Source organism: Aspergillus udagawae (assembly GCF_001078395.1).
Source record: "Aspergillus udagawae IFM 46973 DNA, scaffold_5, whole genome shotgun sequence".
NCBI classification, from domain to species: domain Eukaryota; kingdom Fungi; phylum Ascomycota; class Eurotiomycetes; order Eurotiales; family Aspergillaceae; genus Aspergillus; species Aspergillus udagawae.
In genome coordinates, this window is record NW_025091268.1 from 118877 (window position 1) to 134697 (window position 15821).

The window sequence follows — 15821 nt, forward strand, 5'->3', positions numbered from 1 at the left end:
ATCTCAGCCTACTGACGATGGGCGAATATATAGCAGGATTTTGGGCATCACTGCTGTGAAAGTCCACCTGATCACAGTGCATGAAAAGCAAAAAAATATAAATTATCCATAAGTGGTTCGTTATAGACCCATGTACGATTTTTTTGACTAATCAGATATTGTGATCATGTTGATCTACAATTTATCTAAGATTCAAGATTGATTTTCTCCCGCCATCCACAGGTATGCATAGCCTTGAAGTCACTAATGTCATGAAAGATACGCAGACATGAAATTAAGAATTGAGATGAGCCTGAACCCATTAACAGTATGAATCTTTCTATGTAGTAGACGTACTGAACAAGTAGTGTTGCCAGATTCAAGTGCACACAAGAGTCAAAAATAGTAAGTGATGGTGATGTGATCAGAAAATGATAAGGTGGGTGAGCTTTATGGTGGCCGGCGCTAACCTCCCGGCAGTATCACCAGAATGCACCAATGAACGAAAGAGAGCCAAGTAACTGGGTATTAGAAACCAAATGCAGCTAACTATTGAGATCACACATACCAATGAGATAGCATAAGACACTTCCTATATTTCGAGCCTTATCACGGGGCCAACTTTTGTTTTTGCACTACTTCCTTTCCCAGCTGGTTTTCCTTCCATCGACTCTAAATAGCTGTTGAGTGCTGAGACCGTCGAGCTGGATGTGCAATCAAAACCAATACCCTTTAACACCATGTCCATTCTGCTGATCAGTATTACGGTCATACTAGCCATCAGTGTGATCTACGACCGATATTTCAACCCACTGGCGAAGTTTCCAGGCCCAGTAATTGCCGCGACGTCTCCGGTTCGTGACCCCGCTCCTCTTCGAATTCTAGGCCTCTGACTGACCCTACAACATAAAAGCTATGGGCCATGCATGCACGCTACTCGGGAAGACTCCTTCCAAAACTGCGACGTCTTCATGAAAAATATGGTGCGGCAAGCTACAGATGAACACAAAACCAGTTAGAGAGAGAGAGAGCATGGTCCGGTCTAACAAAACCAAATCGCAGGCCCAGTAGTCCGGATATCACCAACAGAGCTATCGTTCGCAAGCCCCAAGGCACGAGACGATATTTACAGGGACGAGTATACCAAAGGATTCACCCCAACACAAAACAACGTCAGTTTCGCGATCGACCTCGTGATCGGGAATACAACTGCTCAGTCCGCGGCCACCCGGACAGATCACAAGAGTGTCCGTTCGCAGGTCCAGGGAATCCTGGCTACATACCCAGCTCGTAGCCAGGAGGAGATTCATAGAACTTATCTAGCGGAGTTGGAAGGCGAGTTGGATGCGGCGGCTTCCAGCGGGGAAAAATATGATCTTACTCACGGGCTCGATAGGCTAATATGGCAGTGCATGGGTCACTTCTTCCTGGGCCATGCAATTCCCATGAGTACCAAGAAGACCTTTGATTCCTTTCGGAGGTGGGATAATGTGTATACTGCCGGATTGGATATGATGTTTTATGTTGGCCGTTTGCCGGGAGCCTCGGTGGTTGCTACCATCCTGTGGAAGGCAGTTCGTTATTTCATGAATACGCGCTGGGTGCAAGTGAATACCTTCAGTCGGATTCAGGAGTAAGCCATTCATCAGATTCTTGAGTCCTTGGACTGAGCAGAAAGGGCTAATTATTTCATCTACTTTCGTGTTGCATGTTACTACAGGCTCACAGATCGAAAGGAGTTCAGAGAGAGTATCATCGCACAGAAACTGGGGATCTCCGACAAAGGCGCGAATGGAAGTCCAGAGCTGAAGCGTGGCATGGCACATATAAGTCTTCTGGTGTCAGTGTCCTAAGCTTTTTTGCCCACGTGGAGATGTGTGTGTTCTGTAGACTAAAAAATTTCATGGATTAAACAGGATCGGAGGATATGACCCCGTTTCAGCCGCCGCATCAGCTGTCTTCTACCACTTACTGCGACGCCCAAAAATTCTTGCAAGTCTCCAACACGAACTCCAGGTCGCGATTCCTGACAAGAGTGTTGTTACCGATGAGGATCTCTCCCAGATCCAATATCTCAATGCCTGCCTCCAGGAAAGCCTTCGACTCCAGCCTCCAGTCAACGACGTTGGCGCCCGGATCTCGACTGGCGTAGTGGTAGATGGCGTCTACGTGCCCAAGGGGGTGAGTCTCTCTCTTTCCCTCTCTTTTCTCTGAAACAGAAGACAAGTTCCTAAGTTCGTTATGAACAGGCCAAAGTCTTCGTAGACAAGTATTCCATCCACCGCTCCGTGAAGAATTTCCAAAACCCAGATCGCTATGAACCAGAGCGTTGGATGTTCCCGTCAACTTCTGGATCAGATTCAGATGTGCTAGGGGCATTCTCTGCATTCTCAGTGGGCACGCATGCCTGCCCAGGGAAGACTATGGGCTTACGCATCTTGCGTCTTACTATTACCAAGCTGTTGTTGAAGTATGAGTTCCAGCTGGAGAACAAGGAATTTGATTGGGACCGTGATGCGCATTGTTGTCATGTATGGCAGGATTTTCGGGTGGTAGTTAAGGTTACGAAAAAGGAGAAGTAATTATGAGGTTGAGGAGTCTGTGAGGGCGGAAGAACATCATTCCCTGACGAGGGCATGACTCTAGAAGAATACTGTGCTGGGTAGAGAATTTGACTTGGAGTTGGTTGAATTTGAAAAGCTAGTCAATGTGAGAATATTTTTCACTTTTATTTGTATTTGTATTTTTATTTTATTTTTTTTTTCCCTTTATAGAAGTTGCGGAATGTATCTCGTATCATCACGTGATTGCTACTAGCTTAGTCAGCCCGTGGCCTCCAACGCCGAGCCGATCAATCCCCTCGGGTGTGTATAGGTTTGTACAAGGTTTGAACAACGTATCCGCCAAGGAAGTCAGATACCGCAATCCGAAATATCAAAGTAGCTAGGAAGCTCTTACAAGATCCTACAGTCAGGTGTTACTTACAGCTTACAGAGAATAGCGCCCTGACAAGATTCCACCTTTCTGAACTGTACGGTAAGATATTCTAGACAATATATGTCTGTGATTGGTTCATTTTTTTATGATTACTTGTCGCTAGCAGAAATCCTCCACCAAGCCACCCTGCCACGCCATCAGCGTCAACTCCCGCTACCAAACAGACCAGCAATCCCTTGACCTCGCACGGACAAGGTGGTCATACCTTGTCCTTGGCGTCCTGAGCAAGTTCAAACAATGTTTATCCCTTACGCAGCTCCATCATCCCGCAACACGCGTCGGACAATAAACACTTTCATTGCTGTAAATGCTAGCGTCAAACGTCGCCTTCGAAAGAATGGTGATAATAAAAGTGGACTTGGTAACGCTACTGGGAGATCGACTGACCGTATGAAAATTCTGCAATGGTTTCATACTACTAGTCACCCTCAGACCTTAGCAGACATTATCGAATCCATACCAATGAGCGACCTTACTCTTGTACTGTCGAGAATTGCAACAAGAGCTTCATCCAGCCAAGTGCACTGAAATTCCACATGCGAACACATACGGGGGAAAAGCCATATATTTTCGATTACTTAGGGTGCCGCAAAGCCTTCTCTGATGTGTGGGCCTCAAAACCGTAAATAGAGGCTCGAAACTGACGCTCAGTTGGCAGTCAGTCATTCGAAAGCCACTGCGCGCTCCTCCTTCATTAAAAATAAGGGTATATCCAGGTCCATTGAGCTCTAGCGATTTCTAATGAACTACACTGCCATATTCTCAACCTTTTTGACAAGCTTATTGTACAAGGTAAGCTTTCTCCTTGATTACTGATCAATTGCTTATTCTGATATTCTGTTGATATCATCAATTATATTTAGCTTCTACCTTGATCATAAATCAATATAAGTTGATTACCATAAACGAACAAATATTTGATTAGTGAGCTTCTCGAACTATATAAAGTCCAAAAATTATCCGCTTTCAGGTACTCATTCTTGGTCCAGATCATACTATTCCTGCCACCATGCATCTGCCTTTCTCTCTCGCGCTGTTGTTCGCTACATCAGTGAGCACCGTGTTTGCCAAGTGCGACACGTGTCCATGCTCTACTGAACCCATCATTGAAAAAGGGGACTTGCAAATTTACACCTACCACGCAAGCCCAGTACCCCTCGTGTATCAGAATTCGACTGATGTCAGCTTCTCACCAACGACATTCACCTTGATATCTACCAAAGACGAAGCTGTACTTGTCGATGCACCGATCTCTCCTGAACGCGGCGAGGAACTGGCAGACTGGATCAGTGCCACCATTCCAGGTCGGAAGCTCACGGGGATATATGTGACCCACGGCCACGGTGACCACTTCTTCGCCATCCCCATGATCCAAAAACGGTTCCCCGGTGCAAGAGTCCTGGCAACGCAGGAAGTATACGACCACATGCTCCAACAAATCGAACCTGGATTTTTCGCCTCATTCTGGGCTGCCCTCTTTCCCAATCTTGAGGCGCCGGACCTTTCCGATATCAACCTCGATATCCTCGATCCTTCCACCAATCTATCTTTCTACTTGAGTAGCGGGAACGGCCATCGTAAGGAACAGTACGAGCTGCGAGCGGTACCAGTCGGCGAGGGAGACACAGTTAACTCTACTGTGCTTTATGTGCCTGAGGTCAAGACCGTCATTACCGGAGACGTTGTCTATGGCAATTGCTACCAGTATCTAGCCGAGAATCCGACGGCGGAACTCCGTTCACAGTGGCTCAAGAGCATTGACAAGGTGGCTGGACTGCATCCTCAATATGTGATTCCATCGCATGCGCTTCCCACAGACAACTATGAGAAGAATCACTTAAGCGAGACCAAAACATATATTGAGACTTTCGAGCAGCTTCTCGCGGAGTCATCATCATGGCAGGAATTGGAAACCTCGCTCAAGGGTCGCTTTCCTCAACGTGAAGGCAGTTTCATACTGAGATATTCGACACAGGCGTTTTTTAATGCGTCGTTCTAGGTTCATTATAGATGACGAATGTAGATATAGCCAAGGTTGAGGGGTGTTAGTGAGCAAATGCTAGAATAATATAGAACAGAATGAAATTAGTAGTAATACCCATCAATCAGACCAGTAGGAATCATTATAGCTTGCTGGGCTCATTTCGCAAATTCTCTACTAGTAACATCCTGATTTCTAACAGCAATATAAAATCAACAAAGATAGATAAAAATAAAAGAGAAATAGTTTAAGAAGTACTAGGAGTCCTGCTATTAATAGAGAGAAAAATAATATTAGATATTAGGTTCTAGGGTGGGTGTTGACACCTACCATGGTTGTCCCATATAGCTTATTATTGTGGATACAGACTGAGAGTGCAAGAGTGGAAGTACAGAGTAGTAAGGGAATGGGAATGACTCAGACAAGGCACAAGTGAGATTCTTGGAGAGGTAGGCGAGGAACCCCCCCCTGGCCAAGCTGTTCTTTCCTACTGTCCTAACAACAATGATAATGATAAATTGCTAAACTAAACTAACCAGTACCCATTCAGTCTGGTAAGGACGGGAACAAGCGAGTCGGCCACATGATCAAGTATGGTTACCGACGTGCTTAATTTTGGTTGTTGTCCCCTTGGATGAGCAGGGTCGGAATACCTTATTTGATATTATGATTACGAAGACAAGATATATTCTCGTACTGTCCAACTAAACACTAAACATATTTTTCCAACGGTGGATGATGCAGTCCTAAGGGAAGAATATGTGTAATGATATACGTTACGATGCTGCATCCCCCAAATATTTTCCAGCGTTAAGCTTGATCGGCTCCGGGGGAGTGTACGTGTTGCTAACAGAGATTGGTCGTCTAATACAAGTCCGAATGGGGATTATTGTGATTGGGCAAAGGCCGGGTCAACCCTAATATACTTGTCAAGATGCTTCTGGCTCTGTAAAGCAGCAGCTTATGTTGATTGCAATCGTCATCAATGCACAGAGTCTATAAATGAACAAGACATTGTAACAAGAAAGCAAGTTGATCTTTCCTCATAGCAGCAAGTCTTATAGCTGGCATGGCACATGCATTTTATTCCATGAGCTCTTGCACTCATCTCCTGAGAATCAAGCGTCACCCTCCAGACGAACAATCCTCCGCGAGTCTCTCCAGAGGCGGTCCTCCTCCTCGGGATTGTAGGTCTGCTTCACCCATCCCACTCCAAAAGTCTGACCATTGTCTTCACCCCGCTCCGCTTCCCTGGCGTCCTCCAAATATTTCCCACCCTTCTTCTCCCACTTTTTGCCCACGGCAGCCCAGACGGTTGTCGCTGCGCCCTGTTCCGCCGACTTCAGGATCTTGAGAATGTACGGGTTGGTCATGAGTCCCTCCAGGAACTCGGGGGGCATGTTGCGGGAGATGTTGGTGTTGATGGCACCGGGATGCAGACTGGTGGCATGCAGCCCCTGAGCACCATAATCTCTCTCGATCTTGTTGGCCAAGTACACAGCCGCCAGCTTGGAGTTGTTGTAGGCTATCTCATGGTTGTATCCGCCTTTTTCGAAGTTGTAGTTGTCACTGGACGGGAGAGTGGCGGCGCGGTGTGCGGAGGAGGCCACCACTACCACGCGGGAATGAAAATCGGGGGTTACTCTTGCCAGCAGAGCTTGCTTCAGCAGTTGGAAGAGCAAGAAGAACCCCATGTAGTTGCCGGAGAAGTGCGCCTCGATCCCATCCTCGATGAGCGTGTAGTTCTGCAGGCCCATAACTCCCGCGCTGTTGATGAGGATGTTAACGTGACCCTTCGTGGCGGAGAGGATTTGCTCTGCACCAGCGCGGATGCTCTTGAAGGAATCTAGGTTCATCTCGACGAGAGAGACACGGCCGGGCTCAAGGATGCCAGCAAGGCTCTTGTGGGCCTTCTCCAGGTTGCGGGCCGTGAGGAACAAAGTGGCCCCCGTGGCCTTCAGGGCGCGAGCGGTTTCGACACCAATGCCTGACGTGGCACTAGTGATGACAATCACTTTGTCGGCCAGCTTGCCTTCAACTCCCTCATCTTGGATGATCTGGAGGGCGGTTGGCCGGGCGTCCCCGGCTCCTTGGGGGTCGAGATGCGCCGCAGCGTAGGGACTTACGGAACCCATCTTGTGCAGCCCGTTGCAGATTGCAAGCGCTCAGGATGTGAAGGGGATAGTAGTGAGATGAGCTTGATGAGATTCTCTATCGTATACTCCGCGACCATGAGAGTGATGTCTTGGTATTTATGAGTGTGTATATATCTCCCCAGATCGCCAGATTTGTCATCCGGTCTTCGGTACGGCTTCCATACGCTCCAGTCAATACCGGGCAGCATTGGCCGAAAGAGCGGTCCCCACATTGCGGGTATTGCGGCCGTATTCTCCGCCCCCATCTGCAGCCGCCGTATATGCCTTACACCCTCAGTCAACATTCACTCCCAGTCTACGCATATCATGCAGACCACCAGTCGTGATTCGAGCCTCGATTTGGCTCCGCAAGCTTGTCGGTCCTGCAGATCGGGCAAGAGAAGGTGCGACAAGGCACTTCCCAAGTGCTCCTCCTGCGCTAAGTAAGGTAAACAACCTCATAAACGCAGCAGAGCTGACTCTCGACCCCGCCACAGACGACGCCGGACATGTGAATACAGGTGGCAAGAAGCTAGCACGCACTCAACGACCGCGTCAGATCCCCAGAGGGGATGGTATCCCTCTCCACTGAACGAGGAGCAGCAACAGGATGTCCGCACCATAGACTTTCCAACCATCCTCTTCCTCGACCCGGGCTTACTGCAGCACGGCCAGGTGGACACAGCGCACAGCACGGTATCTGTTCCATCGCACATCCTGCACCTGCTCGGTGACCTGGGTGAGATCCGGTTCACTGCGGGCCGGTTCTTCGAGCACATCCACCAGTGGATGCCCTTCATCTCGAAAAAGAGATTCTACGATATTTATCTGCAGCCTGCATTCCACACTCGCCCCGATGTAGTCCTGTTGCTCCTGGCCCTCAAGCTAATTGCCACATTCCCCCCGGCTGGGGCGCAGGGACCCCGCACCCCCTTGTATTATGCCGTTCGGCATTTCTACGTGGAAGTCGAAGGCACCTTCTCCATCCTAGTGCTGCAGGCTGGGGTCCTAGTGGCGCTGTATGAACTGGGCCATGGGATCTACCCGGCGGCGTACCTGTCGATTGGGGCATGTGCGCGGTACGCTCACGCATTGGGCATCAACGTTGGTCGCACAGTGCCGACCCGGAGAGTGCTTACCTTTGTGGAGATGGAGGAACGGCGGAGGGTCTGGTGGGCGATAGTGATTCTGGATCGGTAAGCCGCTTGGCTGCATGCACACCGTATGTACGTTAATGTAGACTAATGGCTGAACCATTCATAGTTTCGTGAGTATCGGCTGCCCGGGACGACCCTTCGCCACTGCCGATCCACGTTTGGACGATCTTCTACCCGCGGATGATGCAGCATGGGACCAGGGGGTAGGTCCGTACACTTGTGTTCTGCCAGTCTCTAATACCTAGAGTAGATTGTCCGACCAGAGGACCTCTCGACCCTGTCTTCTCCAATGACGGGCCATATGAGCAAGTTCGCTCTGCTGTGTCAGGCTGGCCGACTCCTGGGACAGGTCCTACACCACCTCGCCAGCGATGTCGCCATCCACGACGAGGTCTGGATGCAGCTCGATCGCACCCTGCAGTCGATGCTGGCTGCGGCATTGAACATTGACTGTCCGGACTATGATCAGATTACCTTTGTGTACAGGTTTGTAAACCCTCTCTTAGCAGTTGATGAAACTGACTGGTCTCGATTACCAGTGCGCTTGTCGCCCTGTATACCCCGTGGCTCGCCCCTGACCAGGCTGCTGATCCCCACAGCGACCGATTTCGACGGGCACGAGTCGTGCTGGAACAGATCACCGACCGTATCAGCGCTAACCTGGTGGAGCGACAATGTTTCCTTGGCCGCGACCCGGAAGACATGTCCCCATGGGGGCTATACTTTGCCTACCGCATCTGCGGGTCACATATGCGGGCTCAACGGAAGACGCCACATGCGGCAGCGGTGGTGCAGAGTCTGCGGGAGGGGTTTCGCACAATCGAGGTGCGGTGGAATGTGGCGGGAGTGTATCTGCAGCTGTTGGAGGCTCAGGAAGCGATTCATTTGAGGATATAATGGTCATGCTTGCATAGAGTTGATACTGGTTTCAGTATTTCACATCGACAGTCCCCCATATAAATAGCCATTTTCCTCGTACATAATCTAGCCTTGGTAATTGATATGACGTCTACCCTTGCTGTCTTCTACACATGAGATACTGCTACTGCACCGCCTCTGCGAAAGACGCTGCTGATATACTTGCAGGCAATGTGGACATGGTCTTCGCGACCATGTGATGAACTTCCCGGCGGACCAGAAAAGCGCACCAACTGCGCAAAGGGGGCATGATCACCTGCGGTACGTTCGGGTCAGCGCGGTTCGAGGGCCCCATGGTGCAGGATCTGTGGCAGAGGCTTAGATATGAAGGAGGGAGGCAGCTCCTCGCCAAAAGTGGGGGGAGAATGCTGAGGAGACACTCCGGGTAATGGCGCGGCCTGGGCAGGTGAACTTCGCGCCGTTGGATGAGTTATAGTCTAAATTATACCTTACAATTTAATACCACTGCTACCAGTGGGCCATGTAGTATGAAATAGGTGAGATTGTGCCATAAGCCCGCATTAGCAGATCATCGAGGGGCCAACCAGCGCCCTGTATCTATTGGACGCACGCCCCTGTGGATGCTTTCCGCCGAACCCCGCACACTACATGAGCCCTGAGCCCTACTTGACAAGGGTCGCTTTGTGAGACTCGGACTCAACCTAGGCCAGAGCTAAACTGGAATGGATTGATATAACACCACGCGGCCAGCCTGTAGACTGCTGACTCTATAACTTGAGCGACAAGCCCACCGGCATTCAACTTCTGTTTCCTCCCCGACACCATTTCCGTCCCTATTCTGTAAAGATCTCAACTATGCCCCCCAAACCCGGTCGTCTTGCTTCCATTCTCCGTTCATGGGGGCTGATCTGGTTATCTATTTGTTGTAGGTCTTTGTCGCCCCGCCATCAATTTTCACCACTCTATTAATCATCCCTCCCCTACAGTGCACTGGGAAGCTTTGGCCCAAGCAATTCGTCGAGACGGTCTCGCTGCACTTGGCCGCCTACAAAAAATTCGAGATGCCGCTTCAGCAAAGTTGTTCAGTATAACGTGTAACGTAACCCACTCGCCATATCTTCCCTCGTTCACTCAACTAGTGAACGGAGTAGACTGCTGACCATCATGCGCAGCTAGTGATTTTATCGCTTATGAAAACACAACCATTGTTCCCGCTCTGGTGCAAGCCGCTGGCGGCATTGTTCTCGAACTAGGCCCTGGGCCAGGCAATCAGATTGATCGTTATGATCCCTCCCTTGTCAAACGCGTGTATGGCGTTGAGCCTAATCCCTACTTTAAAGATGACATAGATGCCAAATTGGACAAGCATAGCCTGCAGGATAGGTATAAGCTTATAATTTGTGGCGTTGAAGATAGCGATGTTCTGAGAGAAGAGGGAATCACGGAGGGGAGTTTGGATGCCGTGTTATGCATCCAGGTTCTGTGTGCGGTAAAGGATCCGAAGAACGTGATGAAGGAGGTGTAGAAGCTGCTCAAACCTGGAGGCAAGTTTATATTCTGGGAACACGGATGGAGTAGAAACCGTTTGACGACAGTAGCGCAAGGTATGTCGGTCCCTGCCACCCTTTCCTCGTTCCTGGATGACTCTATTGAGTTCATCTCTAGTGGAGGGACCAACGAGTTGTTCAGAGCGGCTCACATGAAGAAACCTTAGCTTGCTGGAATCCTGCTTGGAGCACATTTGTTGGATGTCATCTGACCCGGAATGTTTTGGCGGACATTCTCAACAGCGGAGAGTGGGAAAACCCGCATGAGATTGAAGAACCTGAAGAACCATTTAGTTTGCTGCCTAGGATTCAGGGTGTGCTTGTGAAGAAAAAGGCTTAATTGGCCTCCTTACAGCAAATCCTTTCAATCTCTGGAGGTCATATCAAGCTGGATAGTAAGTACATGTTATGATGAATTACAATTCTGGAGACTCAGGCATGGCTGAAGACTGTTCAGTGAATATGGTATATCACTGATGCATTACTGTTGCTGTGTTTCGTGCAATTATAGCAGGGGTGATTACAAACTGCTTCTTTGCTTGATTAACCGCTGAGGTTTGTTGAATCTAGCGGACAACTTGCACAGGTGGTAGTGGACCACGAATCGGCCGATCCATTGCAGAGGTAAGAAGGTCACCACTCAGCTTTAGTTCTAATGTATTGGTTGCGTTGAAGGAATATTGCTATTTTTCAGTCACCACATATCAAATAGATCGTTAAATTCCAAAATAAGGCTTCCATTGCTTGACAAGGATTTGTCTTGGCCAACAACATTCGGAAGAAGATGTGTAGTCTGCATCTGTGAAAGAGTTGCCACATGAATCATGACATTGGTTTGCCCCCAAGTCCTAAGCATTGTGCAGAACTACATATTACAGCAGCAGATCGACATTCTTGGTGTTCAAGATTTGTCTGATTTCTCCTCATCACGGACTAGCCTCTACCCAATGTATTCCGCATAGTTGATGAAATCAACATCAGACTGTAGCCTTTCTATATCTTCACCACGCAAACACAATGCAACTACGACCTCGCCTTCAGGAGTCTTCGGCAATAGAAAAGTCAGTCCCTCTACCTCATTACATCTCGGCTTTCGCACAGCCTCAGGCAATCCCAAACCAAGACTGAAGTCACAGCAATAGCTCTCCACTTTCGCCCACGAGCTGAGAATGAGATCTGTTGTTGTATCGAGCTTTGCGCCAAAGGAGAAAATATTTTTATCGGATGTGTGACTGAGGAAGGTTGCAATGGCGCGCGTGTGGTGATTCAAGCGTGATTTGTCGTCCAAGGCTGATCGAAGCTCCAATGCGACACCGCCCAACGACTCCTCAACCAACCCTTGAAGGGTGAACTCCGTATATACATTGCTTTGAATGGGCCCCGGATAGAACGGAGAGATCCCCAGAGGGCTCCGCACATCAACGGCGCGCATAAGCGTTGAGCGTACGGAGGGGTCCAATCGGAGCAGACGGACTCGAGCGACGGATTGCCAGATGAAGGCGGTTAGAGCATCATCCGTAGAGACAAAGGATGGGGTTGAGAGAGATCCCATGGCGGTCGATTTCAGTCTTTTCAGAGACCGAGGCGAGAATTTAAAGGATGTCCATATACATTTCGGTGGAAGAGACCCTCGCGCCTCGGACGGCGTGCTATAGGGCGCAGTTGTGACAATGTAACGATCAAGCTCGGCGCCCATCATATCACTCTGTTTGAGTAGCGGAACGATATTCGGGCGGGGAAGATTGGTGTCTCGAAGTTCGTGGTCGTTGAACGGTTCATTCCGGCAAGCCTTTGAGAATAGACCGATAATGTGACCTAAGCCGGTGGCATCCATGGCATTGTGCTGAGCGACGAATGTAAGGAGGAGGCCACCAACAACAAAATTCGCCTGAACGAGAAACACGGGTGCCGGTTCTGAACTGTCTTCGGGGAAAATCTTCCGTGGCGCCAGAGTGTCCTGATCGAGCATGCTCATTGGGAAATTAGCGCGTCGCAGGACTTTCATTGTCGCTACCCGGGGGTCATGTTGAAGATTTTTCACAACCAGCTGCGGCAGATTTTCCAGTGGCCTAATCATGAACCGGCCTGTATCACCATCGCCAGATCCCTCATTAACAACTTGACCAGATAACCACGGAAAGCTTGCACGCAGCCGCTCAAGACCTCTGGCAAGAGTGTCGATAATCACTGAATGTGCGGAAGGGGAAGCATCGTCGAGAGGAAAGCAGAAACATGACTGAATATTAATCGTGAAGGTCTGTTGACCGAAAATATCAAGGCATTCATCCATAACGCAGGGGTATGTCATGGCAAATACGGCGGATAGGTGTCAAATTTATGCCCAATTCCCCCGTGGGCCCCTGTGGAGCCATTCCTATCAAGCCACCCACTGATTCACAATGTATGGATCATGACTCATAATGAGTGGGCCTGGGGCTTGTCCGGAATTGGGCGATCTACCGCAACTTTAAAATTTTAGCGTTAGCCTGGAAACAGCGGTGGAAGTATTTAGGAAACGTTCCGCTCCAAGTTGACATATGGCAGATCAGGTTCTGGGTAAACATACTGCGGCTCGTAAATCTCCCGTTAGGATGGAGTTGCACGATAGGGATACATAAATTGCCGTGGAACGGGGGTTGGGCCGTCGTGACTCGGCTGTCGCCACGAAGTCAGGGTCACCCACGTCGATGCCGGCAAAAAGCTACTTGGTAAGGACTAGGCGGTTGCATCTCCCTCTCGGTGACTGATATTACTATATGGTAGCGGGTGTTCAGCTACAATGATCGCTGGGATGGGTCCTCAATGTTGGCGCTTTTGTCTGCATGATAGCCTCCGGCACGCTGCTCCCATTGATGGACCTAATCTTCGGTAAAGTCGTGTCTGTCTTCAGCGACTTCACCGCTGGAGTGCTCGCTCCAGTGGAATTTCGCTCTGACGTGACGGGCTACACGTGAGCTCCTTCGTCGAGCCTCTCCTAGCTCAAGTCCGACATTCAGCATGGCTACTGACACGGGCTCTAGGCTTTGGGTTATCTACCTCTTTATAGCGAAGTTTGTCCTGACATATATCTGGAATGTCAGTAGTAATTAGTCTTTGATGGGTCGAAAAATTAGCTGACCCTGCCAGATCCTCGTTTCTCTCACTGCCATTCGCACAACTAAGAACCTCCGAGTGAGCTTCTTGCAAGCGGTACGCTCTGGCCCGTTACAGGTGCCATGTGAACTATTCAATTACGAGTAAACTTGTGTATTTGTAAGAAAAGAGTCAAGCGCATAGATTCTTCACCACCCCTAGTATATGTAATACTTGGCCACGCTCTACAGAAGATGAATATGCAGCCAAATCCATTCACCTTCACACCGATGATGCTTCTTTTTTCGCGTCCAGAATTGTTTTGAGCAGGGCTTGTTGTTGGTCTAGCGGAAGATTCCCATATTGTTCTTGGATCAAGGTTCGAATGGAAAAGTCGGTGACGAGTTTGGGGTCCACGGATGAGATGATAACAGCCACGGCGATCATATCTTTCGTGATATCTATTAGTTGCTTAGACGAATACCGCCAGGCAAACATTCGAATGTCAACCCTTTGGATACCTCCCAGGTCTCCAGTCGTGATAGTACTGTCATGAGAGGGTGTGGTAAGTATACAGGCAAATTGAACCTTAGAGCTTTTTTGAACTCACTAGCTAGTCCGTGTCGACTTGTTTCCTTCATATGAACCAACAAGGGCCTTGATGCCGTCTTGGACTACAGTACTTATTCCTTTTGCCAAGTCCCCTTTGACAAACGAGCCAAAGGCATCGGTGATCTCTTTGCCAATGTCGTCGGGTGTGTTGGAGATGCCGCATCGCACGATCGACTCTTGATGCATAATCTGACCGACGGGGATCAACTTTGCGTCCACTGCCCTGTTACTATATTGAAGTGACTTGGTTAGGAAGATGAAAGAAAAGTATGTCAATCGTCACTGTTTGACAGCAGCAACTTACGTGACAGCCAGCATGAAAGATTCAACCTGTTGGTTACCCAGCTCCTCCATTTGGTTCAAGGCATCGTTCGCCAACCTCTGCTTTTCTGCATCATTTTGGATACTGTCGATGACAGATGAAACCATCTGACCCATGATGACGAATTCCAGTTAAGAAGATTGAGAAAACAGGTTTATCTGATTCCGTTTCAATTGGGAGCAGAGATCGAGGGCCAATCCCTTGATTACTAGACGTTGGTCTGTTCGGTAAGAGTTAGATTGATTATTGATATGGCAGAATGGGTGATTGCATTTTTTAAATAATGCCATAGTGGCATTCACCACCCAATTCAGCTGCCTGCTGAATTATTACGTTGCAGCCAGGTGTAAGGGGTGGGGTGTGGAGGACGTGACGCGCTGTTCGTATGGGGTTCGCATCGATCTCAAAGTCGGATGCCTCCTCTCACATCCATAGATAAAGCCTTGGTCGCGAACATACTAGCGCAGTCTCACGTCACGTATGCCGGGGGGGGGCTTTCTGGAATTATGAGGGAATAAAAACCAATAACAAGCGAGCCTGTAAACTTGAAGCGGGGCGAATGTTACACAGAGTCACTTTTTACATAAAATCAAAGCACAGAATCAATAGCACGGACGCACAATGACATAAATATGGGACTCCCAAGATGCTACACAGATTACGATTCTAGAGATGGTACTGTAGATATCTCGGTCAACACATAGTTTTCATATCCAGGAAGATTAGAAACGGCATCTTGCGCCAGATCCAAACATGCCCGGTAGATTGAAGCCGTTATCAGAGATAAGTTGTGATCGCAATGTGTTGAGGTGATGAAATCATTGCTTGAGGTTCTACGGAGAAGCTTTGTGGAGCTGAATGATGTGCGCAGAAGACTAGACAGCTAAACAGCGTCCGTCCAGCGTCTGCATCCTGCATCGTGTGCAAACATTCAAATCATATCAGCCAGCTACGCGCTGACGATTCTCATCTCTGAGGATGTGCCTTCTAAATCTCTAAAGAGCCATAACAAATAACACGCAGCGCCACCGCTGGTTAGGCAACGACTACAGATGTGATAGAACAAAAGACGATGCAGAAGGCTGCCAATCTACCCCGCAGATCATTGCATAACCCCAGTTATCCCGTTTCATCGCTTGG

The 15821-nt window shown here is 49.0% G+C and overlaps 6 protein-coding genes across 6 annotated transcripts; 3 read left to right on the plus strand and 3 right to left on the minus strand.

Moving 5' to 3' along the window:
- Positions 1 to 719: 719 nt before the first annotated feature.
- On the plus strand, positions 720 to 2561 carry Aud_006852 (uncharacterized protein; the record flags this gene model as incomplete). The annotated part of the gene is made up of 6 exons (XM_043291749.1): positions 720 to 833; positions 893 to 962; positions 1042 to 1612; positions 1700 to 1819; positions 1896 to 2160; positions 2229 to 2561. 6 exons carry the CDS (start codon positions 720 to 722, stop codon positions 2559 to 2561), a joined length of 1473 nt encoding a protein of 490 aa, XP_043147684.1.
- Positions 2562 to 3985: 1424 nt separating this feature from the next.
- Positions 3986 to 4975, plus strand: Aud_006853 (MBL fold metallo-hydrolase; the record flags this gene model as incomplete). Its single annotated transcript, XM_043291750.1, has 1 exon — positions 3986 to 4975. The coding sequence occupies one exon, from the start codon at positions 3986 to 3988 to the stop codon at positions 4973 to 4975; it is 990 nt and encodes a 329-aa protein (XP_043147685.1).
- A 1100-nt stretch (positions 4976 to 6075) lies between these two features.
- Aud_006854 (uncharacterized protein) lies at positions 6076 to 7092 on the minus strand (the record flags this gene model as incomplete). The annotated part of the gene is made up of 1 exon (XM_043291751.1): positions 6076 to 7092. The coding sequence occupies one exon, from the start codon at positions 7090 to 7092 to the stop codon at positions 6076 to 6078; it is 1017 nt and encodes a 338-aa protein (XP_043147686.1).
- Positions 7093 to 7419: 327 nt separating this feature from the next.
- Positions 7420 to 9146, plus strand: Aud_006855 (Zn(II)2Cys6 transcription factor; the record flags this gene model as incomplete). Its single annotated transcript, XM_043291752.1, has 5 exons — positions 7420 to 7535; positions 7590 to 8288; positions 8356 to 8452; positions 8500 to 8735; positions 8789 to 9146. The coding sequence occupies 5 exons, from the start codon at positions 7420 to 7422 to the stop codon at positions 9144 to 9146; spliced, it is 1506 nt and encodes a 501-aa protein (XP_043147687.1).
- A 2469-nt stretch (positions 9147 to 11615) lies between these two features.
- Positions 11616 to 12965, minus strand: Aud_006856 (uncharacterized protein; the record flags this gene model as incomplete). Its single annotated transcript, XM_043291753.1, has 1 exon — positions 11616 to 12965. The coding sequence occupies one exon, from the start codon at positions 12963 to 12965 to the stop codon at positions 11616 to 11618; it is 1350 nt and encodes a 449-aa protein (XP_043147688.1).
- A 1064-nt stretch (positions 12966 to 14029) lies between these two features.
- Positions 14030 to 14797, minus strand: Aud_006857 (uncharacterized protein; the record flags this gene model as incomplete). The annotated part of the gene is made up of 3 exons (XM_043291754.1): positions 14030 to 14294; positions 14358 to 14588; positions 14664 to 14797. The coding sequence occupies 3 exons, from the start codon at positions 14795 to 14797 to the stop codon at positions 14030 to 14032; spliced, it is 630 nt and encodes a 209-aa protein (XP_043147689.1).
- Between the last annotated feature and the right edge of the window lie 1024 nt (positions 14798 to 15821).